This window comes from Anopheles stephensi, chromosome 2 (assembly GCF_013141755.1).
Source record: "Anopheles stephensi strain Indian chromosome 2, UCI_ANSTEP_V1.0, whole genome shotgun sequence".
NCBI lineage: Eukaryota > Metazoa > Arthropoda > Insecta > Diptera > Culicidae > Anopheles > Anopheles stephensi.
Genome location: NC_050202.1, coordinates 12,281,081 through 12,293,704, shown reverse-complemented (window position 1 = coordinate 12,293,704; position 12,624 = coordinate 12,281,081). Strand labels below are relative to the sequence as shown.

Here is a 12,624-nt window from a genome sequence, read left to right as displayed (position 1 = left end):
TCAACCGTGATACAAACTGCTGTAATTCAGTTTCTATTTATTTTATAAAAAGGAGTTGTTTCGTTGCGATTGAATTAACTTTCTCTCTTAAGCCTTGCTCGAATTATTTTTTCGAACCCCGAAAGCTTCTTTAACCCATCCGGTAAATGCTCTTACATGATCAGACAAGCGTGAAGTTACCGCATTAATTCACTTAAGCCCATCGCCTCTGAAGCGAACGATTGCATTCAATCTGCCCCTGCTCGATCCGGTCCTGGTCGGAGCAAGCTTTATCGAAAGTTTCCGCACCGCACCGTCTGCTTTGCTAGTTATGTACCGACACGCCCGAAACCAGGTGTCGGTGGTGTACGGTGCTACACCATGTTCGTTCCAACACGTTGCTGCAACATTTATGCCAACTGGCTTCACATGCTGGCTGGGGCCAAATATTTGGCTCTCGTCTGCATCATGCCCGGCTCGACAGATGCCTGAGTGTGCGGCTTTTTGCTTGCGGTTCACGGTTGTGGTTGCTCTAGGGTGCAACTAACTATATCATGCTGACAGAGTGCATTGGGAAGTACAGTTGCTTCATCACCGTAAGTGGACCCATCAATTACATAATCTCGTTTTGGGGCCGGTACCGTGTTGCGGTTGAGAGCACTCGGCTCAAGTTGCTCAACCTGCCCCGACCCGTTGCGGATTAGCGTTTAGCTAGATAATTGAGTCAAAGTGTGAATATTTTATACCGCCGTGTTCCCTTCGCTCCCATTTGCAGGATGATAGGTAATCTTTTCTACCAAGTGAATTTTGGTTTTTTTTAAGTACTTTTGAGGAGTTATGAGAATTAATGTATATGAGATGTATGACGAGGTAAGCCATTTCTAACAACACACATTTTGAATGAGTAAATACTCCATGATTTGCATAGTTTCAGGCGTTGATGCATGCTTTATTTGTATGTCGGTTCGACTCAAATCGATTTATTTGATATGGTTGTTTGATTTATCTGACTTTGGAGTAATTTTACGATTAACGAGTAAAAATATAAAACATAATATTTAAAGTTAAAGCCCCCTAGAAATTTCAAAGAGTTTGATTAGACGACAGGAAAAATGTTATAAGACAGCGGCTAAGGCAACAGAGGAAAGTGCTCAGGGCAAAAACGGCGAAGGACCGGGACTCAAATCCCATTTAACATTCCATCAATCCTAAACATGGTAACATTTCAAATAGCATCAAGCGTTAATATTTTAAAGCGTCCTGTATGCTATTGAATGGCTCATCAAAGTATGTATATCCTCCACAAACACAATCGAAATTGAATAAATCTTTTAAAAGTAAAGCTTCTCTTTGCTTTTCAAACAACTTTTCATTTCATGAGCAAGAACAAATTTATTAACCAATAAAATTCACATGACTACAATTGGTGTGCTTTCGATGAGCATTGTATTGCGTTTTGCACACTTTACGGCGTATACAGAAATGGAAGAACAACTCGTTAGGATGACTGTTTCGAGTTATTAACCATACAGAACAAGACTTATTAAATATGAAATATAAAGCTAACATCATTTGAAGTTACATTACCACGCGTGCCTCGAAATTTCAGAAAGAATCTCACCAAATCTAAACTTTAAGCAAACAATCATCTCGCACCTTAAAACGATCGTGTTAAACCACCACCAACCAGCCACTTTTTGTCACCATCTTTTCCACACGGTAAACATGTTTGCTTCATAACAAAGCAAGAAAAGCAATACCGAGCAAAACTAACGTAATTTATGCATCGCTATCAAAAACTCTAACTCGCGCAAATAAAGCCTCTACCGGCGAGCAACGTCAAGCTGGTTGTACAAATAACATCGGAAATCAAATTACAAGCTGTCGAGCGGCGCAGGGCTGTTTCGACCAAAAACGAACCGTACGCTACCCTACGATGCCTGCGGTCATCTTGACGTTCGAGGCAAGGCGAGCAGACGGCGTTCTAGTTCTAAGCTCAATGGAACGCACGCGGCACGCGGAGGGGTTTTTGAACAACAACAACAATCTCCTAAACAGTAGTAAAAGCTTGCGGCACTTTGCAACAAGTGCCCGGGTTTGGGGTATGTTTACTCGACCGGGCTCACCGAAACCTGAAGCAGTTACAGACAGCTACAGCATCTTCCAGCCCTCTTCCAGCATCTTACCCGACGGAAGAATCAATATCCTCTGAAAGGATACACGACGCTGTAGCTAGCTCGTTTGCTTCCTTGCTTTGGGTTTATCACTCCGCAGTCTTTCCCTTGCCGGGTGCCTCGTTGTACAACGGCTCGCTGGCACGTATTCGAACCCATGTTTTCGAACCCCGTTCGCTCTAATGTCCGCAATGGACCGTGTCCACCAAGAACAACTCTACAGCGTGTGTTACACGCTTCATAACCGAAAGAAAAACCCCCCGAGCTGACCAGGTCAATCTGTTCCGAGTTATGTACGAGGGGTGTTTGCCGGATCGAAAAGCTTAAGCACCAAGCTTGTCTACATCGACTGACAGTTCTACCCTTAGTTTGCTTCTAAAAGGATCTCGTTTTTTCACTCCCTATTTCTCTCTCTCTCTTCTTTTCCTATCTCACTTTCAGACGTCGGAGTTTTTGTTTTTGCTTAAGGAACGTTCTCAACGTTTAGCACAACACAACGATGGATCAATCGCCAAACAGCAAGGTACATCTGGAGAAGGCACAAAACTTCATGCGCCAGTACCGGGATCCGGAGTCGCGCGAGCTGAAGAAGCTGTCCGCCAACCAGTTCATGGACGTCTGGAGCCATTACGATCGGGATGGTAAGTATCAGAAGGTGGGAGGGGGGGAAACTGTTTGCGAAAACAACAATTCATAATCGTGGGGCTGGAATTTTTTTGATAGGTTTAGCTTTTAATAAATCAAATACAGTTGTGGAGCTCAGTGTAGTGGAGGCCCTTAACACTGAAATAAAGGGAAACTTCAAAAGACGACGTTGTTTCCGAACAAAACACAGCAAAATTGCCTCATAAAACAGTCATTTACCCTATTGCGATGATAGGTCAGCTTTAATTAATTTAAAGAACCGCTCCTTTCAAAGACAGTTTGGCTCTTACTCGTACACGTTAGCTACTAATATCAGTGAAGCTACTATACCTTTCATCCTAAGTTGTAAGGGAGATTCAGCTGATAGTTTTTTTTTGTGGCGGCCCCGTGGTAGAGACAACAGCGGCGCCTATCCACATACGGCCAAACCGAGGTTCGCATCTTATCCGTACCGCCCCTCCGTAATGAGAAGTTGAAACTGTCATTAGACGGCCATAGCGTGACATGGAAGGTATCTAAGCCAAGAAGAAGAATTATGGCGATCATAGGTAGCCGTAACGTCAAACGATCAGATGATCTATCAAATTCTCATCTGTTGAGTCTAAGTCTGCTTTTTCTTTGGAACTATAACCTCCAAGGGACTCAACTTGTCTATGACTTAATTGCACCCATAGATGTAAAAATAGCCCTGTGGATGGGGAGGAGTCCTAGATGGAATTTGATACCCGTTCCTGCCGTATGAAGACCGACGCCGTGTAGTCTAAGTCTAAGGATACTTACTTACTTATCAGGCGCTACAACCGCTTCGCGGTCTTGGCCTGCTGCAACAATCCTCGATACCGCTCACGGTTCAGCGCCGTCGTCTGCCAATCCGTTATCCCGGCCGTTCTGGCGGACGCATCAACGCCATCACTCCATCTCAATTTGGGTCTACCACGCCTCCTCTGTCCTTGTGGACGGCCTAAAAGGACTTTACGGGCTGGGTCGTCCGGTGTCATTCTCATGGCGTGACCAGCCCACCGGAGCCTGGCGAGTCTAATGCGCTGTACGATAGTAAGATCATCGTACAGCTCGTAGAGCTCGTCGTTGTAGCGGCTCCTCCATTGTCCTTCCACACATACGGGGCCTAAAATCCTTCTGAGCATCTTCCTCTCGAACGCGGCTAAGTCTAAGGATATAAAGATAAAAAATACAAATTATAGAGTAGTCTCATAGTCAAGTGATAGAGCTGTGCCATTTGTCATACACGACCGGGACCGAGCTCACATCCTATCCAGACCATTCCCTCATACGTAGCCAGCCAGCTACCAGAAATGCCCTAAGGAAGATGCAGCTCTGAAGTTCTAGTGTCATAGAAGACTCAAGAGAAGAGTACAATTTCAACAGTTGCAAGGATGTCTCACGGTTCTTAAACATCTACACATCTATAAACATCTTCTACTGGTTTCAAAGTTGGCACAAAAATTGATAATAGACCAACGCAGAATGTTTGAAGCCCGTCCCGAGAGTCAACTCCCTTATTTTTCATATAATTATCCGTACCTTCAAATGTGTCCTTCTAATCGAGACCTTAAAACGTGAAGACGTCCTTCGATTGTTCCAACTGCTGCATCGACGATATTTGCTTACCGGACGTGTATTTTCAAACAATTCGCTTCCGTGTCTCTTTCCAGCATCAATCGAATCAATGTGCCATCATTTCAAACTTTTTGTGAGACATTCTATTCTTCACGGCAGTACCTGCAAAAAAGCCTTATTTATTTTATGATTTTTCCGTCTCCCTTTTTTCCCATCACACCATTGGCTGCTTTTAAGATTCCGAAGCTCCTTATTTGGCATTGAAGTTGCTTATCTTAGCCCAAAGTACCGTGTTGTTTTTCATTTTGCTTCCCCCGAACCTTAGGTTAGCACAATTTATTGGCACCGATATAAAGAATTTCGTGGTGCTGGATACAAAAAAAAATGAAGCAAAAAGCATGAAGATGCCTGTCGCTAGGGAGCCACCAAAGAGAAAGGAAACAGATCGCCCCATTTGCCGCTTGCGGGGCTTTTATTTTGGCAGATTTTATTGTACACCGAGCCCCGTCTTCGACGCACGAGTACGCTACGGAATCTCGGAAGTTTTGTGCATGATTGTTCGTCTGCAGGGGTGTTCCAACTTCCGACAGCTCCAATGGCGCTCTATCGCTATAAAACTCTAGCCACCTTTCCCTAGCGCTTCTAGCGCTGATACCCGGGCGCTGTTTGCTGTCTGCAGTGGCAAGTTTTTATAGCGTTTTTTGCGCGAAAGCTTCGCCGTGATGAAACTTTTGGCGCCGGCAGTTGATGCTTTCTGGCTGCATATCTAATCAAATTTATTGGTTCGATTTTTTTGACAATTCAGGCTACCCTCCATGTTGTTGTTTTGCCACCTAAGTTATGGGGTATTTTGCTTCAGGGGGATTTTTGTGATCCTTTTTAAGAAATCAAGGAGAGAAAGTTTTGCTTTCTTCCGTGAAGCAGTTTTACGCTGTCTTCATTTAGTTATCTGTTTATAGTTCATGTTCGAAAAGAGCCTCATTTAAAATAAGAATAATATTTGCAATCAAAACTCTTCCCACTCCCGTAAACCACCCGTGGCACTCAACAACCCCAAACCCGACGAAGCACTTGAAGCTGTTGATGCTTCCAACATTAATTAAAACTCACTGTTCATTAGCCTCCCCCCCCCACCCCACCTCCGTCCTCGCACGCATTCGCATCATCGCTTCAAAACGCTTGATGTGATTAACAATTTATACAGTCAACAGCACCAGGAAACCAAAGGCTTCATTAAAGGCTCGTAACGAGCAGTCGATACAAAAAACCACCCGAAATTTCGCCCAAAAACCACCCATAGCGCTGAAATCACGCAAAGTGCCAAAGCACGTTAATGTTGCTGCTGGCATCCGTTTTTGCCATAGGATCGTCGCAAAATGATTACCCAGTGAATGAAGCACTGGGTGCATAAATTTGTCACGTAAGCATTAGCAACTCTTTCCCAGTGGATGACGATGATGATGATTGATAAAAGTAGCTGAGAGTCGTGTAAAATTTGATCTGTGGGAGGCATGGTACACGTGCCTAATTAATGATGAGATTTATAGCATTGCATGTTCTGCATGTTTATTTGCTAGCTTACATGCTTACAAGCGTGTTTAGCTCTACCATGGCTAATGAAATCTCATTTTTGGATTCGTTCGCGGCTTAAAGATTTTTAACCCATAGCGTCAACTAACAACCAGCTAGATCATACTGCTATCAGTCCATATTTCAGATTAATTTTTGTCTATAGATACTAAGAGTTTGAAAAAAAAACCTGTTGACGCCTAAATGTAGGCAATTTAAGATATTTTAAAAGATTCGAGTTCTCTTTTATTTTAATGAAATGCTAGTAAAACGAGGATTGTTGTTACGAGAAAATGAACGAAAGGAACTAGCCTTTGTTCGCTAGAGGCTATGTGGAAGAATCCTAAAATTTTACAGTACTTGCAGGATATGCATGGAAATTGTATGTCCTTATCATAGTTGCTTAGCAACTCCTATATAATTGTAGGTTGAGTGACACAGTCATACTGATTAAAGTGTACACTCACTTATGATGTTGCTTCTTTCGCCTTTCAAGTGAAAATAGTCCAAGGTGGTCCGATTTCACAGTGGTAGAGGTTCTATATCCTACCTATTTCCCATTCAAATCGTCCACCCTGTTTGCAGTCCTGGACTGTCCATCTACGGGTAATTAAATTCAAGAAAGCCAGAAACACCACTCGAGCTGGCAGTACTCGAGTCGAGTGAAGATGTCCTTTGATGTCTGCTGTTACGTTGACATTTCTTCTTAAACTCAGAAGGACTGTACTAGGGGCTCGCTCTGTACTTGTTACTGTTGTATTACACATAGAAGCAAGTGTTCTGTGTATTATGTTTATGAATGCTGAAGTATTTGAAACTTAAAAAATTGTATATTGTATATATTGTTATTGTATATTCTCTTTTTCCAAGCAGATCAAGCCTTGAAACAGGTAGATCGTGAAAGTCAGCATTATACTGAATACTTAAGGAAGGAGATGTTACAGGTCTTTCTCAGATTACAAGTAGTCTTCATAGATCATCATTTGCTTTGGTCTAGTAGGCTACGACAGACAAGGACAGGGCTAATGTAAACTCTGTCTCCAGGTTCGAGTTTCTGTTTAAAGTACTTCTGTGCTGATCCTTTCTTCGAAACTTGTGGTGAATGATAGCAGTACAATTTGAGTATCATGAAGCAAAAAGTTTCACACGAAAACATAATATTATTTTTTTATAAAAATATTAATAGTGTTTGACCTGAGCGAGGTCTTACAGCTGACCAGAGGAGAAAGATACTCTATGAACAGGAGTTATGCCATTGGAAGTTTAGATTCTGATCCTACAAATATATAGCCAAAGCTAAGCTCAAGAGACAATATAACTAATATGAAGCTGCTGTTCTGATCATTAGCTGATGGTGAAGGATAAGAAGTAGTATCCTCTGTGGATTCCCTGGAGCTCAATACACTTCTTGGCTATTGCTAGGCGTCCAGCTGTCAGGTTTATCCTCTAAAGTAAATTCAGCTAAACCAACAAAAATAATGTTCCATATACATTTTTTCGGCTTTGATTTTTATCTTCCTTACCGTGTTACATCTTTCGAATACATCAAGAAACGTGTTTTAAGACTTTTTTCTAAAATCCACGCACAAAAAAATCCTTTCCCAAGCTTCATGTTTTCTTGCTAACATAAACAAAACTCTCTCCCTCTCTCTCTCTCTACCCTTCTCTTTTCGCCCGTACATTCGCGCACAGGAAACGGTTACATCGAAGGTTCCGAGCTGGACGGATTTCTCAAGGAGTTCGTCTCAAGCGCCAACGCGACCGACATTAGCCCGGAGGTAAGTTCATAACTTATTTGCACCGACAGCACTTTTCGGTCTCATCGGATTTCCTCGCTCGGTGTGGCTGTTTTGTTTGTACGTGTCTACGAATGTGTGTGTTTGAGTGTGTGTGAATGGTGGATGTGAGAGTGTGCGTGAGTCCTTGAAATGAAGAAATATCCTTCCCCGTCGGTCAACGTCGGGCCACGTACAATACCGAGAAACGAGACACACACAAAAAAAACCCATTGATTAATTCACTGATGTGTTGTTGTTGTTTTTTTTCCCACATATTTCGGTTCGGTTCTCGTTTCATTACGTTTCGTACGTTACGTTTTGTTTTATTTCGGTTCCCTCAGCAAAAAGCGGTTAGTATGTAGAAATGCCTAAACCTGTGTGAGAGACGGTTTGTGCTAGCGCGTAGGAAAACGATAAACTAAAGCTCAGTCTGGCAAATCAAAACCCACACTAACCTCCTATGCTTCGGAACGATGGAAGATGATTGGTGGTGGGAAATCTATAAGCGTTTGCATAAGACAACAAACATAAAATGAACAGTACAGAAACAGCATACTTACAACATACAAGAGTGGCTTTATCAATAAGGAGTAATAACGAAGATTTTTCATTTGATTTCGTGCTTAAATTAGTCATATAATTTAAAATATTATGAATTGTTTACCTGTAGTTTTTTCTTTTTCATCTACTAACATCATTTGACCCTTGATAGTGTTTTAAACATACAAGATTTTTCATTTGATAAGGCAATATCATCCATTTTTATGGCATGCTCCTTAGATGAAATGGCAAACAAAGCTAGTTGATATGGAAACGGCTTCGTATGACAGAGACATCAAATACCTTTTATTGTGATGTCTTCAGATGATATTCTCATAGTAGCCGTTGATATTGTACACGTCCGTTCAGCGCTCGGGTAAGTGCGTGCAATATCAACTAGCTTTGTTTGCCATTTCATCTTAGGAGTCTGCCATAAAAATGGATGTTATTGCCCTATGAATTGAAAACCCCTGCAATATGCCATTGAATTAATTTATATAAAAAAAAATTCTTGCATTGTTAACAAATATTGTAATGTTTTTTCTTAAATTTACTGAAATTTCTCAATTATTTTTCTACTTTTTTCATTCATTTTTTTAATTTTTATCTTTTTTGTTTGTTTCTAATACTGTTTTCTGTTTTAGTAACTTATATTTTCTTGTTTTTAATATATTTATTGCAAACAGGGTTTTTTTTAAATATTGTACAATTTTAAATTGTTCGCTATTTAATCTCTTTTCGTTAAAAATGCATTGCAGTTAATATTTTTTGAAGCTTTATTATTTTTTGTTTGAAATGTGCTTACTTAATTGTTTATGATTAGTTCGTTTTCACACACTACTTAAAATTTCAATGTTGTTCATTTCTTTTTCATGTTGTGGTTTTTATAATTCAATTTTAATGTTTTGTTCACTTGTTGTGATTTGCACTTTAAAATTTATGTTTATCTGTTTCTACGTAAATGTCCTTCAATCTAATTTGCTGTCTTTTTAAATGTATAATAATGAAATATAATCTATAATCAGCATTTCTTCTATATTTTTTAATAATTTAAAAAAAATAAGCGCGTCACTGATAGAATCTAAATCCAACATAATGATCTTAAATAATACAAAAACCCAAGATGAGAAGAAATTCTAGAATAGTGACGTTCTTTTCAAAATAAAGCATTAATTAAACACATTTAAGAAACGGTTCATACATGATAACTTATAACACTTTCCCTACTAAAGCCCTCTTAGTAATTATTTTGATCCCGTTCGTGTCCAACACTCCAACCAGCCATCACAACAATCACGAAACAAACTGACCCTCATGCAAACGCCGATTTTCCGTAACCTTTTTCTTACGATTGATTGCTTGACAAGCTCCGTGCACGTCCCTCGACATTATCATCCAAGACGGATTCGGATGGCGAGCGGTCGAGCGGGCTAGATTGTTCCTAGTTTCACCTTCATTAAATTAGAGCAAGATAGAAACATTTCTCTCACCACCGAACCCTCTCCCAAACACACCTGTCACTGGTGATTGCTTTCAAACAATAGACAACAGCACTGAAAACGATTGGTCCCGTTCTGGTAGCAGGTAGTCTTTGTGAATCAAAAATTTGGTCCAATCTTTTCCGTTCTTCCCGCAAAGCACGGCCAAGCAAGGCACATTTTATTTGAAGTAAAATGGAAAAGAAACATTGGCGGTAGTGTCCCCCCTCCCCCCTTTTGCACCGTTCCCGTTTCAACACCAAGCAAGTTCAAGTTCTGGAGCTCGTCCTAGTCACAACCGTTCGGTTCTGGACAATTCTGCGGCACAATTTGTTTGGTATAACTTTTCCATCATTTCGTTCGTGCACCACGACAATCGCTGTCGGTAGGGTTTTGCGAGGGCTAGCGTTCATGCTTTTAATAACGTTGCTTTTTAAATTAATTTTTCATCACGCAGTTCGTCCTGTCAACGCCAATGTTGAAACGATTTTGAAAAGGTTGATTTAAAAAAAAAAAGTTCAAACGCACACAGCGAGCTTTTCTGAAGCTTTTTTCCAAAGCAGTCGTTTAACGGTAGTATTGTATGGTGGCTATTTGAAAGCGATCGCTTTGTGTTTGTGTGTGTTTATAAATATTTTTTCTCGCGTTCCGTTTCGGCAGCAGAAGATGATTGAAATTTCATACCAGGTGCCATTTTGATAACTGCTTTTTTCCATCCTCTCCGATGGTTCGATGGATGGATTTTGATGTGCTACGATATCGACAGGACAAAAAAAAACAGAAAACTGTGTGCTTTCTCACCTATTTTCCCATCAGCTTAAAGCATTGGTATTGACGAATTGTTTTTTTTTTTTTTTTGCTCGCATTTATTTCACTGATTTATGGCTTGACCGTTCCGAGAGTCAGGCCCAGCCCCATTAACCTTACGCTAAATCATGCTACACTCATGTATGAATATTTGACGGCAAAGTTGCCGCTTTCGTTATGAGCGGTAATAAATGTTTAAATTTGTCGCTTTAATTGAGATTTACTGCGCGTACAAGATTTTTTTTCCGTCAAAGATTTATGACACGATCCTAAGGGGAGCGCTCTTATCAGTGTTTCTGAAATTGTTCGGTGGCCACAGCTCACCGTGGCTGGTATGGGTGAAGTTTAAATTTATTGTTTCTTGCAAGAGACTGTTGGCTACACGACTGCTATGCCATGTAATGCTGATTAATATTACTAACTGATAGAGGAAAGCAAAACGACTCATCAGCACCATCCCAAGCACCACACGTTTGAACGCTTTCACTATCTCACTTTCTCACTCTCCCTATCTCTCTCTCTCTCTGTCACAGAAGAAACCGTGTTCGTGTTCCATGCATTTTCCACCAGCCCTTTTGCACTTTGATTGAATTTGACCGGTTTCTTTTGGGATCCAAATTTCGTAACCTGTGTTAGAGCTAGACCGTGAACAAACCTAAACGATACTAGATCTACTAGCAAGATGTAGCGTGCATTGCTTTGGTGTGACGTTTGGCTTTGGGTTTGGGTTTTTGTGTTGGAGAAGATACGGTGATAATGGTTTTTGTATTTTAAATGCATCCTTTTTCCACCCATTGCCCTTGCATTCCTTTCTGCTACGCGGGATTGCACCACGCGACAGTCGCTTACCGATGAGATGCTGGTTGAGCTGAAGTCATGCTTTATGGAGGCGTACGACGATAATCAGGATGGAAAGATCGACATCAGAGAGGTGAGTACATGTGTACATTTGTGAGTGTTTTATCATAAAAATCCTTTACTAAGTCTGATAACAAAAGGGTTTGTCAACTTTTTTTATAATTTTGTTGAGGAATTCTATATTATTTACCACATAAAAAGTAAAAATTTTAACATTTAACCACGACTCACTATGAAATTTAGGGAAATCATTGAACGCCAATCGTTTTATAAAAAAAGCTCAACCAAACCAGGTACTGGGCGCCTCCATTAAAACGTTAGATACTGGGCGCCTCCACCAGCTAGCACCTTGGGAAGATAATGATATTTTTAAGAGAAAATAAAAACAATGAAAATACAGAAGAAATACAATAATCTGAACAACTACTCACTAAGCTGAGTTTTGGCGGGTACGATCCTATTATCAAGCATGACATAAGTTTTACGCTCGATAATGGTTTCGAATTATCATAATACAGTCTTACAATTCAACTTAACCAACAATTATGCAAATTTCATACCACTGCCATCATATTTCCCAAACTTTGATCATGAAAGCGCAACCCCATCGCAACCCCAATGCCAGCACTTTACTCGCTGCACAATCATAACAATCGACTAAAGCCTGTCGGCTTTGCAAAAACTGCATCCACTCGAGCCGGCCGAACGACGTGGCGTTTAATATATTCGTCCGTTCGACCGTTGGCAGATCAAAACCGGCTCCCTTTTGCCCGTCTATACCGAATTCTCATTTGGCAAATTGCCCGTACAGCACCACGGTACTGTTCTCGGAACCGTGCCGTGTCTTGGGGCGCAGCAGCAGCAGCAGCTCGCCTCAGATAGTCACCCACTTTGTATGCATCGCACGTTTCGCGACGATAGTTCAAAAATTGTGAGCCTGATGCTTCGTCACTCCGCACAAGCAGCACACCATTGCCCTGCGCCGTGTTCGTTTCCGATGTGAAATGTATTCAAAATCATTTTACCATAAATCCATCCCTTGGTCCATGTTTCCGGTACCGAACGGGGGATGGGATGATGAACATGCGCTGCTGCTGTTGATTTTAGTGTGCCTGCATGAGGTGGCATCATCTCGGTTTTGTGGCAGCTTACGGCGAGCATGAAACAGGCGCAAAAGCAGCATTACAAACTGGTTTTGGACGGAAAGCTTCGTAGCTT

General features: G+C 41.1%; 1 protein-coding gene across 4 annotated transcripts in view; it reads left to right on the top strand.

Moving 5' to 3' along the window:
- Positions 1–12,624, top strand: part of LOC118504103 (calbindin-32) — a 64,364-nt gene that overhangs the window by 34,898 nt on the left and 16,842 nt on the right. For 2 of the 4 annotated variants that reach the window (XM_036038188.1, XM_036038186.1), the window contains exons 3-6: positions 2,595–2,794; positions 7,638–7,723; positions 8,065–8,073; positions 11,390–11,479. In XM_036038188.1, coding sequence (XP_035894081.1) covers positions 2,653–2,794; positions 7,638–7,723; positions 8,065–8,073; positions 11,390–11,479 — 327 coding nt within the window. In that variant the 5' untranslated portion in view covers positions 2,595–2,652. The remainder of the gene's footprint in view (positions 1–2,594; positions 2,795–7,637; positions 7,724–8,064; positions 8,074–11,389; positions 11,480–12,624) is intronic. The other 2 variants (XM_036038189.1, XM_036038187.1) reach the window with 1 other exon arrangement.